A 26,388-nucleotide genomic window follows, 5' to 3' on the forward strand; every position below is an offset into this window, starting at 1 on the left:
GGTTTGCCATCCTATGGGCTATTTTCTTTTAAATGAAAGGACAAGGACCTGGATGAGAAGCTGTTGAATGTTGAATGCTCTTTTAGGAAGGCCCTGATCTTCCAGATCTCGTTTTTGCAATATGAATATGAATATGAAGTTCAGCTGATCATCAAGGAAACTGTTTACAGGTCTCTTGCAGGCAGATAAACTTTACTATGGCACATTAATTTACAGTACTTACAAAAAGAGGATGTTTTGTAGAAGTGCGATGGGGCTCCTTGAGCATGCACAGAAGACCCTAACCCTAACCCAAGGAGCCCGTGAGGAGCTCTGATATTGAGCTGCAGGGAAAAAAAGTTTTAGCAGTTTGTTTGGTATCTTTTCAAGTTTGTTACCCATTTTAAGAAAAGCGCCAAATGACAGACTCTGAAAAGCTGAAATCAGCATTTTAATGTTCATTTTAGAATAAACTAAAAAAGTCACAAGAAATCTTATATAACGAAAAACTATCTCTCTATTCCATCAAAATACTTTTAATTCAAGAAACAACATTATATTCTGTATCAGAATACAGTCACAAACTCATGTAAAGAAAAACAAATGCAAACAAAACTATATGAAGAGCAGTAATTGTGTCATATTTTTGTAATATTTCCCCATTACCACTCCGCTTCCCCCACAGCCTTTGAGAAAACATAATCTTTTCCTCCATAGCACATGACTCCATCTTTCAAGTAAAACTTCCATCGGTTTTTGCTACGGTGAATCTGTATTTAAAAAAACAAAACAAAAAAGTACATTTTAAAGTATCAAAACAACATAATGTTATTTAACACCAAGTCAGTAACAACAAATTAATGGCCATGCATATTTTTCACATGATAGTTTCAAATAATAAAAATGCTGGACATCCGACACAGCTCAGATCATACGCTCTCGTATGCAGCCGTTGGTGGATGTCAGATATTTAGGTTTATCATTTTAAAAGTAGAAATATTTTTTCTTACAAAACCCCATCGATCTGCTTCAGTGGACATGCGATAACCCTTTTGGGTGACCTATTCCTTTAAACGAATCACTCAAGACACTTAGTTTGATTGGGGTGGTTAAATCGAACATCTTTCAGAAGCCTCTTCTCTTTACCTTGTCGTACTGGCACACGATGACATTCTCCGTGTCAAAGATCTCTGGGATGTCCTGTTCGCTCACATCATCTCCAGAGTTCAGTGGATCCTGAAACAGACGCATTCATTAAACTGCTTCAGAGGTTCATGATCCAGCCCCATTTCTGGAATAACTCAAAAGGATCTCATAAAGTGTTTTTTTGACAAAGTGTCAGAAAGCACCAAAGATGATACCATGGTTGTATTTTCATGTACAATATGCTGGAAGAGTCAAACAAAGGCTACGTGTGATGATTATTTTTGATTAGTGATTATTAATCAATGTTGTTTGTCGTCCATGTTGAACAGCATACCAAGGTTGAATATACGAAACAAAAACAAACAATGACTAAGAGCAAGCTTCAGCGTAAGGCTACCTCTTCCTCTTCCAGCTCCTCTTCCTCAGTGGCATTGATCATTCCCAGAAACTCATTCTCTCCAACAAGCCCCAGGTCATCATCGTCGTTGTCATCATCATCTTCCTCCGTGCCTGAGCTGCTGTCAGCGACTCCGTCCAGCTGTGTGATGTCCAGCAGCTGGTTGAAGTTCAGGTCGGTCTCCAGCTGAGGAAACATCATGAGGTTCTAAACACAATCTTCCACGGATTCATTAGAGCTAGGAGCAGACATGAGGACAGGTCTTCAGGTGAACTGAAATGAAAAATCATTTACTCACGCTTGTGTCTCGTCAGAGTAACCCACAGATTTCTCTTCTCAGCTTTCACTCACACACTTTCAGTTACAATCTGATTTACATCCATATTTTTCAATGGGTTTTACAAACACCTTCAAACAACGGGCAAATAATTCTCTTGAAATATTGCTGTTTTTTTTATTCCAGAACAGATGAAGAGCTAAAAGCAAAATGTATTTGCTCTTCTTGAGGTCATGTTGGACAGAGCGTTATTTCCAAGTGTTTTATACACACTATATCTGGGAATCTGTCTTGGTGACAAGAGCTTCCAGTATAGAAATACACTGCCATTCAAAAGTTTAGGATGAGTAAGATTTTATGTTCTTTTGTTTATGCTCAAAGTCTGCATTTATTTGATCAAATTTATTTGATAGAGACTGTGTCTGTTCCCCGAATTAGAATATGCAGAGAACGTCCAAACCAAATCAAATGCAATAATTTAATTAATGTCCAACAAAATTAAAACTACCTATAATTCAAGCAAACGATAAAACTTGGCTCGCTGAATATTAGATCACTTTCAACAAAAGCACTTTATATATATGATTTGATCAAAGATCAGAACCTAGATTTGCTTTGTTTGACAGAAACCTGGCTAAAACCAGATGATTATATTACGCTAAATGAATCTACCCCACAAAATTATTGCTATAAAAATGAGCCACGTTTAAAAGGTAAAGGGGGAGGTGTTGCTACAATTTATAACAACATTCTTAGTACTTCTCAGAGGGCAGGCTTTAAGTATAACTCATTTGAAGTTTTGGTGCTGCATATAACATTATCTACAGAATCATGTGCTAGTGATAAATCTTCTGTCATGTTTGTACTGGCTACTGTATACAGGCCACCAGGGCACAGCACAGATTTCATTAAAGAATTTGCTGATTTTCTAACTGAGTTAGTACTGGCCGCAGATAAAGTCTTAATTCTTGGCGATTTTAATATCCATGTTGATAATGAAAAAGACTCATTAGGATCAGCTTTCTTAGACATTCTGAACTCCGTTGGGCTTAGACAACACGTCTCTGGACCTACGCCTTGTAGAAATCATACTCTAGACCTAATACTGTCACATGGAATGGATGTTAAAATGGTTGAAGTTCTGCAGCAAAGTGATGTTATATTTATGTTATCTTCAGTTATGTTATCTAGTCTTGTGTGAACTCTGTATAGTTAAACCTGTAAACTCTGCACCTTATTACAAGTATGGTAGAACCATCACTTCCACCACTAAAGAAAGCTTTCTAAGTAATCTTCCTGACTTATCTCAATTCCTTAGCTCATCCAATACGACACAAAAATTGATGATATAACAGAAACTATGCACTCTCTTTTTTCTAGCACTTTAGATACAGTTGCTCCTTTGCACTTACAAAAAATATGAAAGAAAACAATCTGACTCCATGGTATAATGACAACACACGCACCCTAAAGAGAGCAGCCCGGAAAATGGAGCGCAGGTGGAGAAAAACTAAATTAGAAGTATTTCGTATTGCCTGGCGGGAGAGTATCCTGTCATACAGAAAAGCATTAAAAATTGCAAGATCTGATTATTTTTTATCCCTTTTAGAAGAAAACAAACACAACCCCCGGTATTTATTCAGTACAGTAACTAAATTAACGAAAAATAAAACGTCAACAGGTGCTAACATTCCCCAAGAGTACAGCTGCAATGAGTTCATGAATTTCTTTACTTCTAAGATTGATACCATCAGAGATAAAATTGTAACTATGCAGCCGTCAACTACAGTTTCACATCAGATAGTGAGCTTTAGATCCCCTGAGGAAAAATTACACTCTTTCTCTATTATAGGAGAAGAAGATTTGTACAAACTTGTTAAATCGTACCATAGTACTGAGACTGCTCTCATTAGAGTTACTAATGACCTGCTTCTATCATCTGATCGTGGTTTTATCTCGTTATTAGTGCTATTAGATCTTATCGCAGCATTCGATACTATCGATCACAACATTCTCTTGGATAGACTAGAAAACTATGTTGGCATTAGAGGAAGCGCTTTAGCATGGTTTAAATCATATCTATCTGATCGTGGGAAATGGAAGGGTCGGAGGAGGTCGAGAGAAATGAGAGAGAGAGTTGACAAGGCACTCTGTGCGAAACGAAAGCTCTGGGAGGACATGCTCGAACTGCACTCGCTGGTGTCGGAGCTGGAGACTGTGGAGAAGCAGATCGGCGTTCTCCAGGTGAAGCAGGCCCAGCTCAGGAAGCGGATAGCTTTGCTTGAAACTTCCCATTCTGAGGCCCGTGCTTCCGAGGTTAGTCCACGGCGTGACACTAACACTACCCCCATCACCTCAACTCCGTGTGCTTCTCTGTCCAGGCTCACTGCAACCAGGTCTCGGACCGCTCGGGTGTCGTTCACCCTGATGCCCGGGCACCGGGATCCCTCCTGGTTGCAGCCGCGATGGCCATGAGCCCGAGCCCGAGCCAGAGCCTCCCCTCCGCCAGCCTTCGAGATCTCGACGCAGAACCGCTTCGCCACCCTCTGCGAGAAGGATCCTGAGGCTGTCATCATCGGTGACTCCATCATCCGACACGTCCGCGCCACCGCGGTTAAGTATAAGGTTCAAACACATTGTTTTCCAGGCGCTCGTGTTTAAGGATGTCTCTGCACAGGTGCCGGAGATCGTGACCGAGCGCACCGGCAGTCTGAGGTTCTGAAGAGGGATGTGAGGAGCCTGGTGGAGGGAATCCGCAGCACCGCGCCCGAGACGCAGATCATCATGTCCGGACCGTTTCCCACGCTCCGTCATGGAATGGAAAGGTTCAGTAGACTATTTGGTTTCAATGAATGGTTGTCTTCATATTGTAAAGAACAGAAGCTGCTCTTTGTTGATAATTGGGATTCTTTCTGGAAGCGTCCTAGGTTCTTCCATGCGGATGGTCTGCATCCCAGCCGTGCCGGAGCGAAGCGTCTCTCGGACAACATCTCCACCGTGCTACACTCCATTTGACTAGTAAGTGACGAATCACACGACAGCAGCATTGACAGTATGCCATGTGATGTAAATGTTAGACCCGAGAGTATGATTACCCACATAGAAACTGTGTCTGTCCCGCGAAAAATCAGATATATCAGTAAATCCTGCACAGGCCTTAGAAATAACCTGATCACGATCAAAACAAAAGTTAAAACCGGTCAACAGCAGCAATATTTAAAGTTTGGTCTCCTAAACATCCGATCGCTGGCGCCGAAATCTCTTATTGTAAATGAATTATTTATTACATATATATTACAGACAAAAGTTTTGACGCGCTCTGCCTGACTGAAACATGGCTGAAACCTAACGATTATATCAGTTTAAATGAGTCGACTCCATCAGGGTATTTATATAAGCACGAGCCCCGCCGGTCAGGAGCTAAATGTTCCTGTAAAACTCAGAGAACTGGAATTAGCTATAATTCTTTTGAACTGCTTGATCTTAATGTTACGCTTATGGATGCAACAAAGAAATCTCTTTCTCTTATCTCTGTGTATAGACCACCAGGACCTTATGTAGATTTTCTTAAGGAATTTGCTGATTTTATTTCAGACTTAATAATTAAAAAAGATAGAACCTTTTAACACTTATTATCGGTGATTTCAACATTCATGTAGACGACCCAAATAATACAGTAGGAGCTACTTTCACAAATTTATTAACATCTTTTGGGCTAAAGCAAAATGTAACCGGCCCAACTCACTGCTGTAAGCATACATTAGATTTAATTATTTCTCATGGCATCGATGTTTTAGACCTAGATATCTTACCTCTAAGTGATGATATCACTGATCATTTCCTTATATCTTATAAACTCTCTGTAAGTGAGATTAACCGAGCCGCACCTCGTTACCAACTGGGTAGAACCATTATCCCAACCACTGTAGATAAATTCACAAATAACCTACCAGATCTATCTGACCTGCTCCGCAAACCTGAGAAAGCAGATGATCTTGAGCAAATGACCAGCAGTATGTGCAGTATCTTCACTTGCACATTAGATACTGTCGCTCCCATCAAGTTAAAAAAGATTAGAGAGAATAAAAGTGTACAATGGTACAAAACACGTTCTAAAAACAGCTACTCGTTCACTAGAACGTAAGTGGAGAAAGACTAAACTAGAGGTTTTTAGAATTGCCTACAAGGACATTATGTGCATTTATAGACAGTCACTAAAAGCAGCCAGAGCCGAGCACCTCCGTAAACTCATTGAAAGCAACCAAAACAATCCTAGATTCTTATTTAGCACAGTGGCTAGATTAACAAAGGATCGGTCAGCAATAGAACGCTGCACACCCTCTCAGTTAAGTAGCAATGACTTCATACAATTCTTCACTAATAAAATAGATAATATCAGACTTAAAATAACGGAAAATCAACCCTTAACTTTGTCCTTTAGTCCAGCCTCACTCAGTACCCAGCAAATTCAGTTACAGTGTTTTGCAACCATAGGACAGGAAGAGTTAAATAAACTAATCAATAAGTCTAAATCTGCCACATGTGTATTAGATCCTATTCCAACTAAATTTCTGAAAGATATATTACCAGCAGCTGGTGAACCTCTTCTAAATATTATTAACTCCTCCCTATCATTAGGTCACGTTCCCAACCCATTCAAATTAGCAATTATTAAGCCTCTGATCAAAAAACCACAACTTGATCCCAATGAACTATCTAACTACAGGCCGATATCAAACCTCCCATTTATATCAAAAATATTAGAAAAAGTTGTGTCTGCGAAGTTATGCTCCTTCTTAAAGATGAATGATGTCTATGAGTAGTTTCAGTCAGGTTTTAGACCGCACCATAGCACAGAAACCGCATTAGTTAAAATCACTAATGACCTGCTCTTATCCTCCGACCGAGGCTGCGTCTCGCTACTCGTTTTATTGGATCTCACTGCTGCATTTGACACCATAGATCATAATATTCTCCTGGAGCGTTTAAACACCGCTGGTGTACAGGGACAGGCGTTAAAGTGGTTTAAATCATACCTATCAGACCGTTATCAATTTGTAGATATAAACGGAGACCGCTCTAGTACAATGCCTGTAAAGTGTGGTGTGCCTCAAGGATCAGTTTTAGGCCCCTTACTGTTCTCTATATACATGCTGCCCCTGGGGAACATTATTAGAAAGCACAGGGTTAATTTCCACGGTTATGCAGATGACACACAGCTATACATTTCATCTAAGCCTGATGAGTTATCAAAAATGTCTAAATTAACAGAGTGTGTTAAAGACATAAAAGACTGGATGACTAGAAATTTTCTTCTATTAAACTCTAATAAAACAGAGGTGCTTCTTATCGGCCCAAATTCATGTTTACAGCAAATTTCTCAAACTACAATTAGATGGATGTGATATAAATGTTGGATATTGGACAGCAACCTGTCCTTCGAACACCATATCACTCATGTTACAAAATCTGCCTACTTTCATCTTAGAAATATTGCTAAACTCAGACACATGCTCTCTCTCTCTCTCAGATGCAGAAAAGCTAGTTCATGCATTCATGACATCTAGACTGGATTACTGTAATGCCCTGCTCGCTGGTTGTCCAGCATCTTCAATAAACAAGCTTCAGTTAGTGCAGAACGCAGCCGCTCGAGTTCTTACCAGGACAAGGAAATATGATCATATAACCCCAGTTTTATCCTCCCTGCACTGGCTGCCTGTTCATTTCCGAATTGATTTTAAAGTACTGTTACTGACCTACAAGGCTCTAAATGGTTTAGCCCCCATTTATCTGACCAGCCTTCTGTCAAGCTACAACCCGTCACGCTCTTTAAGATCTCAAAACTCAGGGCTCCTGGTAGTTCCTCGAATAGCAAAGTCTACTAAAGGTGGTCGAGCGTTTTCACATTTGGCACCCAAACTCTGGAATAACCTTCCTGCTAATGTTCGGGGATCAGACACACTCTCTCAGTTTAAGTCTAGGCTAAAGACATATCTTTTTAGCCAAGCATACTCATAAAGATTCACATAAACCTATGCTACAGTACATCGTGATTCCCAATAGTATGAATGGCCGCTACGCTAATTATCCTTTTATCTCCACCTCGGGATGCACATCCCGAGGCATCTAGGTACCGAGCCTCTCCAGTGGACCTTGTGAGGAGATGACCTTCCTGCGATGACGTCGAGGAAAACTTAACCTTCCGCCTGGATTAATTCATTAATTAATTCTCTTAATGACTAATTCTATCTCTAATTTTCTTGTATTGTAATTCATCCTGTTGTGTAATGATTTGCTTTTGTGCAGCTGCTTTGGAACAATAGCCATTGTAAAAAGCGCTATACAAATAAACTTGAATTGAATTGAATTGAATATCAGTTTGTAGCATTAAATGAGGAGGTATCATATCGCTCAAAAGTGAAATATGGAGTTCCTCAAGGCTCAGTGCTAGGACCGTTACTTTTCAACCTGTACATGTTACCTCTGGGAGATATTATCATGGTGTTAGCTTTCACTGCTATGCTGATGATACTCAGCTCTATATTTCTGATACACACCAAACTGAGAAACTAACAGAATGCATAGTTGATATAAAAAGCTGGATGATGAGTAACTTCCTAATGCTAAATTCTGAAAAAACAGAGGTGCTAATAATTGGACCTAAAAACCCCACATATAATAATCTAGAACACAGTCTATCACTTGATGGCTGCTCTGTTAATTCTTCATCATCAGTTAGGAACCTAGGTGTGCTGTTTGACCGCAATCTTTCCTTTGAAAACCATGTTTCTAGCATCTGTAAAACTGTGTTTATCCATCTTAAAAATATATCTAAATTACGACCTATGCTTTCAACCTCTAATGCAGAAATATTAATTCATGCGTTTATGACCTCAAGGTTAGATTATTGCAATGCTTTATTGGGTGGTTGTTCTGCACGCTTAATAAACAAACTTCATCTAGTCCAAAACGCAGCAGCCAGAGTCCTTACTAGAACTAGGAAGTATGATCATATTAGCCCGGTTCTGTCAACACTGCACTGGCTCCCTATCAAACATCAGATAGATTTTAAAATCTTATTAATTACCTATAAAGCCCTGAATGGTTTAGCTCCTCAATACTTGAGCGAGTTCTTATCACATTATAGTCCTGCACGTCCGCTACGTTCTCAAAATTCTGGCCATTTGATAATACCTAGAATATCAAAATCAACTGCGGGCGGCAGATCCTTTTCCTATCTAGCACCTAAACTCTGGAACAATCTCCCTAACTCTGTTCAGGAGGCAGACACACTCTGTCAGTTTAAATCTAGATTAAAGACACATCTTTTTAACTTAGCCTACACATAACACACCAACACACATTTTATTATTCAAATCCGTTAAAGGATTTTTAGGCTGCATTACTACCCTGTCATTGTACTCTTCTACATTATACTGTACAGTGCTTTGATGCAACCTGTGTTGTTAAAAGCGCTATATAAATAAAAATGATTGATTGATTGATCAAATATACAGGGAAAACTTATTTTGTAAAAAAATGCATTTTAAAAGTTTTTTATATCTATTAACTTAACTTATGTAACCTAAAATATAATTTATTCATATGACACCAAAACAATAAAACATTACAATTGAGGCATTTCTTGCATCCAGCGGAGACAGAATTACTGATTGTCATGACTTAGTGCTGTCTTTTTATGCATTGCATTGCTCCTCATAACCATAACACCATATCTGCATTTGTAATCGAGAAACAGCAAACAACAACAGCACTGCTCGAAATGGGCATTTGAATAGTAACAGGTACTTTTAATGAGAAAACGAGTGACTTCTATTAGTCAGAAGCAGCAGTCTGCCCTTTATAGTCTCTGTTCACAGTCATAGACTGCTCTGTCAGGTTCAGTCCTCTGTAAATGTGCTGAACACACAACTGTTCTGGAACAGTGCTGTACACACAGTCGGATAAAAAAGGAGGTTAGCCTACGTATAATATAGAGATTTACTTCTAAATATTAAGATACATCTCTGTTCCATGACTGTTCAGGGCTGCTAAAATTAGATTTTAATACACCAGAGAGAAGAATATCAAAGACTCAAAGGATGGAGCATGAACACCTAAAATCCATGTAGATGATAAAGTTTAGGCTACTCTCAATGAATGCTGCTGAACAGAATTTACAGAGCAAACTATTTGCTAAAATAACAACCTCATCAGCAACGCTGAAATAAGAGGGTTGTATGAAAGCTGCATGTGATAATATAACACACTGTTTTCTGTCAGAATAATCAATGGCTGGTAGAAAGACAAAATGTGCTTTGTCCTAAATGTTTTTACCTAAAAATGAATACTGGTTTGAATACAATTGTATCAGTAATTCAGCCAGCCACAATAAAGCCCTAGGAGAACTGTTCTACGTCTCAAATAGTGAAAGATTCAATGAGCTGTTCATAAAGGCAGTCCCTTGCTTAGTTTCTAAAAGAATCAATCTGAACGAATCAATGAATGACTCACTTATTAAGAGAGGTATTTGCCACCACCTACTGGTGCTTTTATATAATTTTATATAATAATTTCATATTTTACTTCAATATAAATAAATCAAAGAAACATCCCTTGGCAGGCCTATTTAAACCCAAGCACTCTTAATATTTTTAAATTAAGTAAATTACAGTCTTGAAGAGACTACATAAAAAAAAACTAAAACAAAATCTTTTTAAATGGCAGTGTGAATATAAAGGTAATAAAATAAAATAACACTAATAACATATAAAATAATTACATTAAAATATAAACAACTGCATAGAAATAGAAATATAGAGTTCTAATATCGAATTCTAAAAGCACGAATGAGCCATTTACGGCTGAGGCGTACGGTGCTCTGCTCATGTTCTCAGGGGTCTCACCTTGACGTCGGCCTGCGGCTCCGGAGGGCCGTCGTCGCTGCTTTGAGTCTGCTGAGCGCTGAGCTGCGGGCTGAACTCGATGCCGTCCAGCGTGAACTCGTCAGGGCTCGGGAGGCTCTCACGCACTGCTGGAGCAGGGTCAGAGCGCTGGGTCAGAGCGCTGCTGAGGGCCATGGCCCCGGGCTGAGACAGCGGCTTCAGCACATGCTGCGCTCCTCGTGTCACCATCACAGGAACGTTCACCTTGTACAGATGTCCTGAGGAGAGAGCCACAGCTCTGATCTACTGGCAAGACAAAGACCTGCCTTTCTTTGCCCACATCCCTTTGTTTTAGCAGAATTTTTAAAATTGCTAGTTTTAAAGACGGATGGTAAAAAAGTATTTTACTCTGTTTTACAAGTGTCTATACTTTACCAGTGTTTTTTTCTTTAGAAATATGTGACAAATCTGCCACTTGACAAATGACTAAAAGACTGATTTTACCAAGATATATGTCCTATAATGATTCCCTAATTCGAAATATTATAGAATATATTTATGAACACATATAATCGTACAGGGATCTAATGTGCTCTCAACATCGATGTAGAAACAAGTACAGCTATCTCAATCCGTTCATGTTTAAAGCCCTTTGGATGATCACACAGACCTCATCACTGAACATCACAACACACCTTCATCAGCCTCAGAGGCGGAGAGAGAGAGAGTGTGTGTGTGTGTGTGTGTGTGTGTGTGTGTGTGTGTGTGTGTGTGTGTGTGTGTGTGTGTGTGTGAGTGTGTGTGTGTGAGAGTGTGTGTGTGAGTGTGTGTGTGTGTGTGTGTGTGTGTGTGTGTATGTGTGTGTGTGTGTGTGTGTGTGTGTGTGTGTGTGTGTGTGTGTGTGTGTGTGTGTGTGTGTGTGTGTGTGTGTGTGTGTGTGTGTGTGTGTGTGTGTGTGTGTGAGTGTGAGTGTGTGTGTGTGTGTGTGTGAGTGTGAGTGTGTGAGTGTGTGTGTGTGTGTGTGTGAGTGTGTGAGTGTGTGTGTGTGTGTGTGTGTGTGTGTGTGTGTGTGTGTGTGTGTGTGTGTGTGTGTGTGTGTGTGTGTGTGTGTGTGTGTGTGTGTGTGTGTGTCTGACCCGAGGCCGTCTGCAGCGTGACGCCGGCGGGGATCTGCACCGGATACGTGATTCCAGCAGGCAGAGAGAACGTCGCCACAGAAGCACAGCTGCTCTGAAACACAAACACAGGCAGAGTCTGTACACTTTCATTTCACACAAAAAATTCATCATAAACTGTCACCTGAGCACATCCACCTCTACGGGAGCTCAGTAACATCTTAAAAGGAGTGTGTGATTGATATTAACCCTGTAAAGCAGGGGTCCTGCAGAGTTGCAACTTTGGATAAAAGCATCTGCTAAAAGAATAAATATACATGTAATATTTTACATATAATATTTGATCTATCAAACGCACATATTCTGATGTAGTAAGAATGTATATATGAAAAATCTACGTTTTATTCAGCGACTCAAACGGCGCAAAACTATGAGTTTGCTGCAGATGCTGATATTTCCAAGATGAAAACAGTAGAGCAGATTCTGACATAAAATCGTCTTAATATCAACGGCCGCTCTAATAATATGATTAACTACAATGAGATTGAAATAATCCTAACATATGATTCAATGCTGATGCAGAGCTGAAGAAATAAAGGCTCCTCAGAAGATGTGAGATGTTTTGGAGGTTTGTGAAGATCATTGCTGAGAAACGGTGAAAGTAAAGCTCCTCAAAAGATCCTGATGATCAGATTCTTCTAGAAAATGAGCTGAGCTGCTTCAGTCCAGGAAGGGTTCATCTGAAATACAACTGCACTGATTCTGACATTGGACTGATTTTGATCAAGTAAGACTTGACAGCGGAAAGGCAAAAATAGTTCAAGAGGTAATAATGCTGAACAAAAACAGTGAGCTTAGACGGCTGTGAAAGTGGATGTGAAATATATACGGTACAGACGCTCTGTGATTGTTGACTTACTGCTTTGGAGGAGAAACTCGGCACATTCTGGGCAGCTGGAATGACAACTGAGAGCAGACAGGGAAACATGAAATATACATTAACAGAAACAAAAATGTTGTGAGAGACACTGGTCACAGGTAATGAAGGTAACTATAACCCTGCATAAGTTCACTCAACTAGAACCACTGGTCAAAGATCACACAGCTGGAACTGCTACAAACATGTTTAGATCATTGAACTTGATGCTAGCCGCTGTAACGGTGTGTATACGAGATGACTAAAAACACACGGTGACTGAGATGCAGAACAGACCGGTGGGTTTATGGAGACTCTGAGAGTAGTTTGTTGGAAGCTGCAGAACAAAACTGGATGGATTGTTGTCTTTAATGAAACCCTCCACAGCCTTAGACTGAATGACCTTTGACTCCCAGAGCTGAAACACACACACATAAAAGAAACTACCCTTTTAAAAATTAACCAGGCATTTACAAAATAAAAACAAAACAAACATGGTTACTATAGTTAAATGATGGTAACCACAAATTAACTATGGTACCGCTACACCGTACTTTACCATAGTTTGCCCGTGATATTTCTATTAAAACTATGGTTATACAAATTGTATTCAATATGACAAAAACAAACAGAAAAAAAACACAGTTACTATACTTTTAATACAATTGTCCTCCTGTCCTCTCATCTAATGTTTTGGGCTACAAACACCATTCCAAATGATCAACTTTTAACATTAAAAGTGGTTTTCCATTGTGTGTTTTGGGACATATTCCAGATTTAGTGGTTTTAGTGGCCACCAACAGAAGGTGACACCAATATTAAAACCAGAACAATTCCCATTCTGACTAGTAAAAACAACAAGGACTTTCTGAAGGATTGTTTTTATGAGAGTTGACCTTCACCTGTCGGAGGTTGTCCAGCACTCGTTCCTCCACTCCTTCATCAGAAAACAGCTCTCTGATGCTCTCAATCACGTCCTCGATGACAGACAGGTACAGCTTCGGCTGAACGATCAATCACACACATCTTCACACACCTCTCATCACTTCCACTCGAACTAAAGGCGTTTGATAGCGCGCGACTCACCAGACTGTTGGCGTTTGACAGCATCATAGCTTCAAGTCACACAGCTGGCCGCTAATTAACACGTTCAGTTCATTACAAACCACAGTAAACGACACACTGCTGCTACACTGCGAGATCATCCAACGAAAAGACCAAACTATGATGCAGAACATAAAATAAATGAAACCTGGACGCGTCCCTTTAAGGAGAATTACGAAGACAACTTCCATTAAAAAAAATAAATAAATATAAGAAATATTTTTTTTTCTTGCTTTGATTACATCATTTGTAATTTACTTGTATGACGCGTTTGTTAAAAAACTGCAGTAATTAATTTAAGTGCCCTAAGAGGTTGTGAAAAGAAGACCACTGACGTCATCTACACGTGACGTGAAGACGAACAAAAAAGCAAAAATCAAGCAATCTTTATTTAAAAAAATTGGCAAATTATATTCACAAAGTGCCCTTTGTGGTCAAGTGATTGTGAAGCCATGCATTTTAGTCAGTATTCGACCCGTTTTCCATGCATTACAATACAATATTACAATTATTATGAAATGTATATCCATATAAAACAGATAAATATCAGGTCACTGTTTGTTTTATAAATTCTGACGTTTTTGCTATTTACATTCAGTTTAGAATTTATAAATCTCGCGATATTGCAAAGTATGACAAATTACGTGAAAGTTAACGAAAGTTTCCATTGACCAATGGGAAAGGTGAAGTTTCATTTATTTATTTATTTTTATTTATCATTTAAACACCATTTTAACAGAACAAAGTAAACTAACATAAACAGTCGTAACTCCTCTTAGACTTAGACATTAATATTATTGATACAATAACAGAAATAAACCACATCACAAGAAATTAATCACAATCAAATAAAATAACAAATGAAGGAATAAAAATAAAAATACATTTATGAAACCATAATTAATGTAGGGGATTAAACCACCTCATAATTATTAAACGAATCAAATCATTTCTTGGCTTTTTCACTTCTCATACTTTTTAGGACCTCTGTATGCACAGCCTGGTCTTATAATTATAGGTATGAATAGATAACATTTACAAGCATAAAACATACATTTCTCTTTTTTTTCTTTTTTTTTTACTTATGCTAAAACATACATATATAGATATATATATTTTTACTTATGCTAAATATATATATATATATATATATATATATATATATATATATATATATATATATATATATATATATATATATATATATATATATATGTAAATTGTTTGGTACCTTTGGTGTCCGTTCATCTTTAATCTGACAAAAGTTTTCTTTAACAGTCAGAGCAAAACAGACCTGAATGGTCTGAGGCAGACCTGGGCCACATCCGGCCCTTTGTACGTTGGTTTCCGGCCCGCGCGAGGTCAAATATAATTACCATAAATTAAACAATTTTTTTTTTACTTTTATTTTGAAAAGCGTTACGTCACTAATTAAGCGAGCGTATGCACGTAAGTGGGTGAGCGATTAAGAACTACAAATGATACAAGGACGGTTAACCCTCAAGATGGCGGCTCACGCTAAGAAAAGAAAAGTTGATAAAGAATGCCGTATTTTTAACAAAAAATGGACTGTCATATTTCTGTACAGAAGTTAAAGGTAAAGCAGTGTTCTTAATCTGTGGTATACTGTGTTTAAAGAGTATAATTTGAATCGCCATTACACGACCAAGCATGAAGATAAATACAAAAATCTGTCCGATGAAGAGCATGCAAGGGAGTCTGATGCATTGCTTGCAAAACTACAAACCCAACAGGAATTTTTTTACTAAACTTCCCGCTGCCAGGGATGCAGCCGTCAGGACAAGTTATGTCATTTCTTACAAAATCGCCAAAAGTAAATAAATGTTTATTGGACTCTGCTGCGCTGATATGCCCGGAGAAAAGGGGCGCATTTGAGAGCGTTTCACTCTCCTGACTCACTGTAACGAGGCGGATAGAGGACATCGCTGGAAACTTAGAGCTTCAGCTGAGGAACAGAGCGGCTGACTTTGACTTTTTTTCTCTGGCTTTGGACGAGAGCTGCGATGTACGTGACACCGCCCAGCTCCTCATTTTCTTACGTGGAATAACTTCAGACTTTCAAATCACTGAGGAGTTGGCAGCCATGCAGTCAATAAAAGGCACAACTACTGGTAATGATTTATTTAGAGAGGTAAATGCATGTTTGAACATTTTAGGTTTGAAATGGGACAAGCTTGCAGGTGTGACAACAGATGGTTGTCCAAATCTGACAGGGAAAAATGTTGGACTTTTAAAGAGAATGCAGGATAAAGTCACAGAAATGAACCCTGTTCAGAAATTGACATTTTTGCATTGTATCATACATCAGGAAGTGTTGTGTAAGACAGTGTTAAAAATGAAACATGTAGTTGATGCTGTCAGTAAAACAGTTAACTTCATCAGAGCAAGGGCTTTAAATCACAGACAATTTGTTGTATTGTTGGAGCAAAATGAGATTGAACATGGCGACATAAGCTATCACTGTACTGTTAGGTGGCTCAGCCTTGGCAAGGTATTGAAAAGCGTCTGGGACCTGAAAGACCAGATTCAGGACTTCTGTGTTAAGAAAGGCCATGACGTCCCAGAACTTTCAGATAAACACTGGGTGGCAGACCTCGGATTCGCTGTGGATGTGACTGCACTAATGAACGAACTAAATATCAAACTGCAGTGCAAAGGCCTTTTTGTGCATGTGATGTACAATGCAGTGAAGGCTTTTATGAGAAAACTTCTCTCAAGCCAAGTAAAAGACAACATTCTGACTCAATTGCCAATACTTAAGGAAGCCAAAAGACCAGGTGATCACCTCCAAAAGTACTCAACCATGTTAGAAGCATTGCATGAAGAGTTTTCAAGGTGATTTCAAGATTTCAAAACTCTTGAGAGTGAAATGCAAATGGTTTCTTCTCCCTTCAGCTGCAGTGTGGATGATGCACCAAGTGAAGTTCAGATGGAACTCATTCATCTGCAGTCTGACTCACTTCTGGCAGATCACTTTAGGTCAGTCTCACTCCTGGACTTTTACTCTTCCCTCAAAGAGGAGAACTTTCCACACCTGAGGAGGCATGCTCAGAGCATCCTAGTCCTCTTTGCATCTACCTATCATTGTGAACAGACATTTTTGGTGATGAAGTTCAATAAATCCACGCACAGATCCTCTATGACTGATGACCAAACGAAAGGCGTCTTGCAGTGCCTTCACAAAAAGGTGCAAAATCCCTCTTGCGCACCTTCACCTGGTCTGTTCCTCGCTGGTGGAACGATCTGCCCGTTGCCACTAGGGCAGCAGAGTCACTAGCAATCTTCAAAAACCAACTCAAAACTCATCTTTTTCACTTACACTTGACCCAACATCGATAGCACTTTCTTCTTCTTCTCCTGCTCTTTCCTATCATTTTCTTGTTAAAAAAAAAAAGCCTCGTGTCTGCGTTAGGTAAGACAAGACCCCACTCAGAGCACTTATGCACTACTGCCCTTTTGTTGACATTAATTGCTTCTATTGCCTACCTCATTTGTATGTCGCTTTGGATAAAAGCGTCTGCTAAATGACTAAATGTAAATGTAAATTCTTTAAACCATAACGTAGTAAAAAAGTTAATTAGTTTGTTTGAATGCCAGTCGTTCGTGCTAGTCGATAAATGCTCATTCTAGCCACATTGTAAACTTGAATATAGACTGCTGTGTAAAGTTTAATTAGATCGTGTTCAGTGTCTGTGGGATTATAATTTCCAGCTCTCCCCATCAAGGAAGACGCCTGTAAATTGTCACCTGCTTGTTACTGGTGTTAATGATGTTTTTCAAATGCATGGATTTTGTGCTAGTTTCATTCTTAAACAGATCTGATAGGCTACTTTAGTTTCAACAAATCTTTTATAAACACATGGTTCACCTTTTTTAGGTCCCATGACCATCTCAGTCCCCAGACCTCAACCCAATCCAAAAACCTGTGGGTCGAGCTAAGTGCATAAGAGAGGACCTAGGATGATCTAGAAAGATTGTGCAAAGAGGAATGGTCAAAGAACCTTCTCTCTGTGTTCTCCAGTGATGTGAAATGTTATAGATGAGCGTGGTGGGAACACAGATGAGAATCACAGGTCAGTATAGTAGCACAGACAGAATTCGGCAGAAGCTTCAGTAGATTTAACACAGTTGTTATCTTTCACAGGTAAAGCAGTGGCAAAGGAGTCGAAGGAGACCCGGGGAACTGTGGTGTGTGTTTAAATGGTGACGTTGATGAGGCAGATTAGGTTAGTATGTGTAGTGTGATCCAGTTAGTATTCCGGGGAGTTGGATATCTGTGACTGAGTGATGACTGAACCTGGCAGATCGGTAACAGGGTGCCAATAATTGTGGAGGAAAGAAAGGAATGATAGTAGGTCAATATAAACCCTGTCATAGTCTTTGTTTGTGCTATGATTTCTACAATGTGCTCCCTGGACTCTCGTGTCTGCTAATGAACACCCCCTCAGCGTTTTCACTTGTGTGTTTCTCATTAGTCCCTGTGTTTATTCCCTTGTCTAGGTTCAGTTCACTGTTGGTCATTAAACGTTACCTCCCTGGTGTTTTATGTATCCTTCTGTTCCTGACATGCACGAGTGGCGGTGTTGGTGTGATGCAGGGGTGTCAAACTCAAATTCACAGAGGGCCAAAATTAAAAAAAGAACATTGTCGAGGGCCAGACCAATTTTTTTAAATTAATTAATTTATGTTTTTATTATCTTTAAGATACAGTAAACTACTGTATTAACCATCCTCATATTAAAATACATATCATATTAAATACTGAAACCAGAACAGGTTTAAGAAAATAATAAAAACAAAAACTGAAAAAAATATCAGGCTTCTATATCTTTAACTTTATTCATTTTAATAACCTAAATCTTTTCATCACAGACCATCAAGGCCAAAAAATATCTCTTTCAACTTTGAATAGACCATGCCATCAGTAAATAAAATAATATTTATCCATTTTAAATAATAAAAAATTAAAAACGGCCACATAAAATGCCGACACTTCGAGCCCCGAGTATCGCCAATGCCGCGACATTTTCGACAATCAAAACAGACAGTTTTGGCACCCGTAGAAAAATGCTGCCGCAATTGCGGGACGATTGCCACACATCGAGCTTGCTCCATTTCCCTTCCATTCGTGTTTTTAAGACACGAACGAAAAGTGTCGCGGATGGAAGTGCCTCTTCTATCGCTTAGCAGCAGCTCCACATCGGGAACTCCCCCCCGGCACCGGCTGCTCTCCGATTGGCCGCGCGTAGATGTCGTCACAGCGTTTTGACGCTCGAATTAAAAATGTTTTAAATCGGGAGTCAAACGCCACCCTTGCGTGACGCTCTGCGCCTCAGGAGGACTTCCGCTCTGTCGCTGACGTCGCACATACACAATGAATGACGCGTTCAATGTGTAGGCACCTTTAGCGGTACGTGCGCTGTATAACGGGCCGGCGGGCCAGATGTAATACATATTTGAAATCATCCCCAAAATTGGCCCGCGGGCCTGAGTTTGACATGTCTGGTGTGATGGGTGGAAGTACTAATTTTATCAGGTGGGAGACAAAGTTATGGTATAGTTAATTACCATAACCCTAACTAATTTAGACTAGGCTTTTTATGGATGCAATTGTCAAGTTGTGTTTGTGCAAGAGAAAAGTGAGGGCAAACAACAAAGATATAGATCTGGTACTGGTACATAAATCCTGAAACTTATCTTTGCTGTTAGCCCTCTGCTACTGTGGTCAAATAAGCTTACACTGTGTCTGTTCCCCGAATTAGAATATGCAGAGAACGTCCAAACCTAATCAAAAGCCATAATTTAATTAATGTCCAACAAATTAAAACTACCTATAATTCAAATAAGCAAACGATAAAACTTGGCTCGCTAAATATTAGATCACTTTCCACAAAAGCACTTTATATATATGATTTGATCAAAGATCAGAACCTAGATTTGCTTTGTTTGACAGAAACCTGGCTAAAACCAGATGAATGTATTACTCTAAATGAATCTACCCCACAAAATTATTGCTATAAAAATGAGCCACGTTTAAAAAGTAAAGGGGGAGGTGTTGCTACAATTTATAACAATATTCTTAGTACTTCTCAGAGGGCAGGCTTTAAGTATAACTCATTTGAAGTTTTGGTGCTGCATATAACATTATCTACAGAATCATGTGCTAGTGATAAATCTTCTGTCATGTTTGTACTGGCTACTGTATACAGGCCACCAGGACACAGCACAGATTTCATCAAAGAATTTGCTGATTTTCTAACTGAGTTAGTACTGGCCACAGATAAAGTCTTAATTGTTGGCGATTTTAATATCCATGTTGATAATGAAAAAGACTCATTAGGATCAGCTTTCTTAGACATCCTGAACTCTGTTGGGGTTAGACAACACGTCTCTGGACCTACTCATTGTAGAAATCATACTCTAGATCTAATACTGTCACATGGAATAGATGTTAAAATGGTTGAAGTACTGCAGCAAAGTGATGACATTTCAGATCACTATCTAGTCTTGTGTGAACTCTGTATAGTTAAACCTGTAAACTCTGCACCTTATTACAAGTATGTTAGAACCATCACTTCCACCACAAAAGAAAGCTTTCTATGTAACCTTCTTGACTTATCTCAATTCCTTAGCTCATCCAATACGACACAAAAATTGATGATATAACAGAAACTATGCACTCTCTTTTTTCTAGCACTTTAGATACAGTTGCTCCTTTGTACTTAAAAAAGATAAAAGAAAACAATCTGACTCCATGGTATAATGACAACACACGCACCCTAAAGAGAGCAGCCCAGAAAATGGAGCGCAGGTGGAGAAAAACCAAATTAGAAGTATTTCGTATTGCCTGGCGGGAGAGTATCCTGTCATACAGAAAAGCATTAAAAATTGCAAGATCTGATTATTTTTCATATCTTTTAGAAGAAAAAAAACACAACCCCCGGTATTTATTCAGTACAGTAACTAAATTAACAAAAACTAAAACGTCAACAGGTGCTAACATTCCCCAAGAGCAGACCTGGGCAAACTACGGCCCGCGGGCCACATCCGGCCCTTTGGTTGACTTTGACCGGCCCGCGTAAGGTTAATTGGAAATTACAAAAAAGGCTGCATTGCTTTTATTTTGAAGTTGTTTTTTTACATACACAATGACGCAATACGATATAGCAACAGGTGCGGCGCAATTGACGTGGTGATTGCAGCCCCCAGAAATGTCCGCTCATGCAAAAAAAAGAAAGATAGATGCCGAAAACAGGATTTTCAACAAAAATTGGACTGTTAAGTATTTTTTTACCGAAGTCGGAGGTAAAGCCGTGTGTTTGGTTTGCGGGGAGGAGATTGCCGTGTTTAAGGACTACAATATGAGTCGGCATTACGACAAGAAACACTCTGAAAAATACAAGAACTTGTCTGATGCTGAGAGGGCACGGACATCCAAAGCTTTGCTAGCAAAGTTGCAAAAGCAGCAAGGCTTTTTTACTAGGCTTCACACATCCAGGGATGCAGCAACCAGGACCAGCTTTGTGATATCCCACAAAATAGCTAAAAACAGTAAGCTGTTTTCGGAGGGAGAGTTTGTCAAAGAGTGCATGGTGGACTCTGCCGCACTAATATGCCCTGAAAAAAAAGACGCATTTGAGCAAATCCCGCTGTCCAGGCGAACCGTGACCAGGAGGATCGAGGACATTGCGGCGAACCAGGAGTTTCAGCTGCAACGTGAAGTGGCAAATTTTGACTTTTTCTCATTGGCCTTAGACGAGAGCTGTGATGTCCGCGACACAGCCCAGATAACGGGCTTCAAGCTCACAGAGGAGCTGGCAGCAATGCGGTCGATGAAAGGGACAACGACAGGGAGTGATCTTTTTACAGAGGTAAATGCGTGCATGGACACTCTGGGATTGAAATGGGAAAGACTGTCAGGTGTCACAACAGACGGTTGTCCAAATCTTACAGGGAAAAATGTCGGACTTTTGAAACGCATGCAAGATAAAGTGACAGAAATCGATGCAGATAAAAAATTGGTGTTTTTGCATTGTATTATACACCAACATGTGTTGTGCAAGTCAGTGCTAAAAATCAACCATGTTACTGATGTTGTTACTAAAATAATAAACTTCATCAGGGCGCGGGCAATGAATCACAGACAGTTTGTCGCTCTTTTGGAGGAGCATGAGACTGAGCATAGTGACATCGGCTACCACACAGCTGTCAGATGGCTCAGCCTGGGAAAGTGTTGAAGAGGGTTTGGGACTTGAAAACAGAGATTCAAGAGTTTTTTGCGAGAGGAAAGGCAAAGACATTCCAGAGCTCTCAAATGAGGATTGGATGGCAGATTTTGCATTTGCTGTTGATGTGACTGCACTGATGAATGAACTGAAGACCAAACTGCAAGGCAAGGGCCTTTTTGTTCATGAAATGCACAGCCTCGTGAAGGCCTTCATGAGAAAGCTGCAGTTTCTTTCAAGTCAACTGGAGAGCAACACTCTCACTCACATGCAAACCCTGAACAAAGTCACACCATCAGCTGATCACCTCAGCAGGTACTCATCCATGTTAGGAGCATTACATGGTGAGTTTTCAAGGCGTTTTGAAGATCTCCGAACAATCGAGGATGAAATGCACATGATTTCCTCTCCCTTTACCTGCAGTGTGGATAATGCCCCCAGTGATGTGCAGCTGGAACTCATTGACCTGCAGTCTGATGCAGTACTGGCAGAGCACTTTAAGTCAGGATCTCTGCTAGATTTCTACTCTTCTCTTAAGGAGGAGAACTTTCCAAATCTGAGGAGACATGCTCAGAAGATGTTGGTTCTCTTCGGCTCTACCTACATTTGTGAACAAAATTTTCAATGATGAAGTTTACAAAATCCAGGTATAGATCCTCTCTCACTGATGAACATTTGTCAGCTGTGCTTCGCATCTCCACCTCAGACATTCAACCTGACTTTGAGTCACTCGTTAAAGCCCAGCAGAGACTAGATTTCTCTCACTGAACAAGAAAAAAAAGGTGTTTGGACCACAAATGTAGGCCACTAGCAGTGAACTGGGACACCTTTTTTGAAACCGCTTTCTCAAGATCACAGTTCAGTGTTTTGGAGTGAATGTGACTGAAACTGTTAACTAATATTTGTCACAAATGTTTAAAAAAAGAGTTGACATTTAGCATTTTTTGGGAAAATTACATTGAATATGATGTGTCTCATTTAATGTTTAGAGCACAAAAACAATATGGTGTGTCTGTAGAATGCTAAGAACATCTTTCCAACAATATTTGAAACTCAGTGTTTTTGAGTGAATGTGACAAACTGTTAACTAATATAAGTCACAAATGTTTAACAAAAACCAAATGCGCACACTTTGTTTACCATTGCCTTGGGAAATTTAAATAAATCACATTTTTGTAAGGCAACCTCACTTTTTCCTTTTTGCTCATTTATAACATATAGTCTACTCTTACCAGCTTGAGAAAACAATGGTATTTACTGCTTTTTATAAAGAAATACCATTATTATTATGCATAATTGACTTCAGCTTTTTGGCCTGGCCCTCCACAATATTTTCTGTTTCTTATGTGGCCCCATGGAAAAAATAATTGCCCACCCCTGCCCAAGAGTTTAGCTGCAATGAGTTCATGAATTTCTTTACTTCTAAGATTGATACCATCAGAGATAAAAATTATAACAGAATGCATAGTTGATATAAAAAACTGGATGATGAGTAACTTCCTAATGCTAAATTCTGAAAAAACAGAGGTGCTAATAATTGGACCTAAAAACCCCACATATAATAATCTAGAACACAGCCTATCACTTGATGGCTGCTCTGTTAATTCTTCATCATCAGTTAGGAACCTAGGTGTGCTGTTTGACCGCAATCTTTCCTTTGAAAATCATGTTTCTAGCATCTGTAAAACTGCGTTTTTCCATCTTAAAAATATATCTAAATGACGACCTATGCTTTCAACCTCTAATGCAGAAATATTAATTCATGTGTTTATGACCTCGAGGTTAGATTATTGTAATGCTTTATTGGATGGTTGTTCTGCACGCTTAATAAACAAACTTCAGCTAGTCCAAAACACAGCAGCTAGAGTCCTTACTAGAACTAGGAAGTATGATCATATTAGCCCGGTTCTGTCAACACTGCACTGGCTCCCTATCAAACATCATGTGATGGGACTAAGTGATTGACATCAGTCTTCACCTATCAGGGACTTGGGCAGTCAATTTAAGGCTGGATTGGTTGTCCCTCGGGGTGCATCACGTCTGATTTTCCCGCCCGTGTTCATTGTCTGTGCGGACTAGCTGCAGGTAAGCATGCGCTATTTTAACTGGTAGAGTACATGTGGTTTTTAAAGTGTTCCTGTGTACCATTATAGTGTCTCATTTGCATTGTCGCACCGGTGTGGCGTTAGTGGAGCTGATGACTGTTCGCCTTTCAGGTAATGTACATTCCTCCGAGCCGGTGTTTTTAACCTGTTAACATACTTGCGGAGGTAATGTTGTTACGCACAATAGGCATGATTTCCTGTACCCCACTGTGTGAATGGAAGGCAAGAGTGACAAACCGGTGCCCATAGATATTTATTGCAGCGTAATATTCTCACGGTAAGTGCTACCAATATTTAAAATTGAATTTGGGGAATCACGTGATGCAGATTAACATCTTTTTTTGTCCTTTTGCATAGGATCCTCCCTTTCTGTTGTTTCGCCCATATAGAAACCGCATGCTTTGGACTTCTCTTTAATTTTGAATTTCAAATTTGAATTTGATTTATGCTGCTAAATTATCCTGGTTACAACGCGGAAGCTGGCATCAGTAACTCTAAAAGGGGACTGTTCGTGTCTGGTTTGGATGTGGTTTTAATGCCCGCTTCGATTTTATGTATTCTTTATTTCTGGGAGTAACTTTCAAGATTACCCCCCTTGTTCCCATTCGTTACACCTGTCTTTTTGTTTTGTTCCATTTCATTCTGTGAGTTTAGTTGATATTTACTTTTTCTTGATCGAATTGTTTGGTTTAAATTACCTTTTTGGATGTAACCTGATTTTGTATTTGATTTAAGTCTTTTTGTTTTCTCTTTTGTTTGTACCCCTGTTGGTGCAACGTGGCTTTAATGTATTGTTTGTTATACTTTGTGGTTGATGTTGTTGTAATTTTTGTATTTTATTTAGTTTGCTTCATTGCAGGAGCTGGGGTCCCACTGGTGGTTGGATTTCTCTCTTGGTGGTGGTTCTTCTTGGGGTGCTGTGTAACACTGAGTGTCTAGTAGTGTGATCTGAGTGCACAGGTGTGTGTGTGGAAGTGTGTCATCGTAAAAACCGAACTCCTCTTGCCGCTGGAAGCCTCAGTCCTGCCGGATGTATGTGATTTATTCTAGGGCCCCAACCTTAGATTATTTCTGTATTTGTATTCTTTTGTTTTGAAGCGGTGCTTTTTCTTTTTGCGAAAGCATTTTAAAATTTGTGTATTAATAAAATGTATACTTTTATATGCTACCCAAGTGTCTGGCCTAACTTCATATGAGGGATCCGAACCTGTGTCCAATTATAACTTTGTTCCCTGGGAATAATCCCTAGGGTGGCGTAGTCGGATTTCTTTGTGAGTTAAGCGTTGCTGTTAAAAACTATACCCCTTTCCGCCACAATCAGATAGATTTTAAAATCTTATTAATTACCTATAAAGCCCTGAATGGTTTATCTCCTAAATACTTGAGCGAGCTCTTATCACATTATAGTCCTGCACGTCCGCTGCGTTCTCAAAACTCTGGCCATTTGATAATAATAATACCTAGAATATCAAAATCAACTGCGGGCGGCAGATCCTTTTCCTATCTAGCACCTAAACTCTGGAACAATCTCCCTAACTCTGTTCAGGAGGCAGACACACTTTGTCAGTTTAAATCTAGATTAAAGACACATCTTTTTAACTTAGCCTACACATAACACACCAACACACCTTTTATTATTCAAATCCATTAAAGGATTTTTAGGCTGCATTACTTAGATTTGCTGGAACCGGGAACACTACTCCTACAATACGATGTACTTGTGACATCGTAAAAAGAATGGCATCTACGCTAATATTAGTCCTGTTTCTTTCTCAATCTGTTTTCACAGTTTGTATCCAGACTAGATGGTGGATCAGCACCCAGAGATTATGTTCATCAGAAACCAGAACACCTAGATGCGCCCCGTGGACCGATCACCAGATCCTGATGCACACACACACACACACACGTTTAAAATTGAACTGGAAGTTAAGTGCTTGGCGTCCGGTCAGAGGAGAACTGGTCTCAACTGAGTCTGGTTTCTCCCAAGGTTTTTTTTTCTCCATTCTGTATGCATGGGCTTTTGTTTCCTTGCCGCTGTCGCCTCTGGCTTGCTTGGTTGGGGACACTTAACTTCTAGTGATTTAATGTTGAATTGATTACAGAGACCGTCTCTGCATTTAATAAGAAATTGGTCACTCTCGTCATTATACATCCCTGTCATTGTATTCTTCTACATTATACTGTACAGTGCTTTGATGCAACCTGTGGTGTTAAA

General features: G+C 39.5%; 1 protein-coding gene across 1 annotated transcript; it reads right to left on the bottom strand.

The window, feature by feature from the left end:
* Positions 1 to 500: 500 nt before the first annotated feature.
* gtf2a1l (general transcription factor IIA, 1-like) lies at positions 501 to 14,133 on the bottom strand. Its single transcript, XM_043223485.1, has 9 exons — positions 13,802 to 14,133; positions 13,618 to 13,719; positions 13,013 to 13,133; positions 12,719 to 12,765; positions 11,821 to 11,914; positions 10,706 to 10,962; positions 1,523 to 1,708; positions 1,126 to 1,215; positions 501 to 749 (listed from the first exon to the last, which is right to left on the bottom strand). The coding sequence occupies exons 1-9, from the start codon at positions 13,826 to 13,828 to the stop codon at positions 642 to 644; spliced, it is 1,032 nt and encodes a 343-aa protein (XP_043079420.1). The 5' UTR covers positions 13,829 to 14,133; the 3' UTR covers positions 501 to 641.
* Between the last annotated feature and the right edge of the window lie 12,255 nt (positions 14,134 to 26,388).

The sequence above is a fragment of the Puntigrus tetrazona genome, chromosome 22 (genome assembly GCF_018831695.1).
Source record: "Puntigrus tetrazona isolate hp1 chromosome 22, ASM1883169v1, whole genome shotgun sequence".
In the NCBI taxonomy this organism is placed as follows: domain Eukaryota; kingdom Metazoa; phylum Chordata; class Actinopteri; order Cypriniformes; family Cyprinidae; genus Puntigrus; species Puntigrus tetrazona.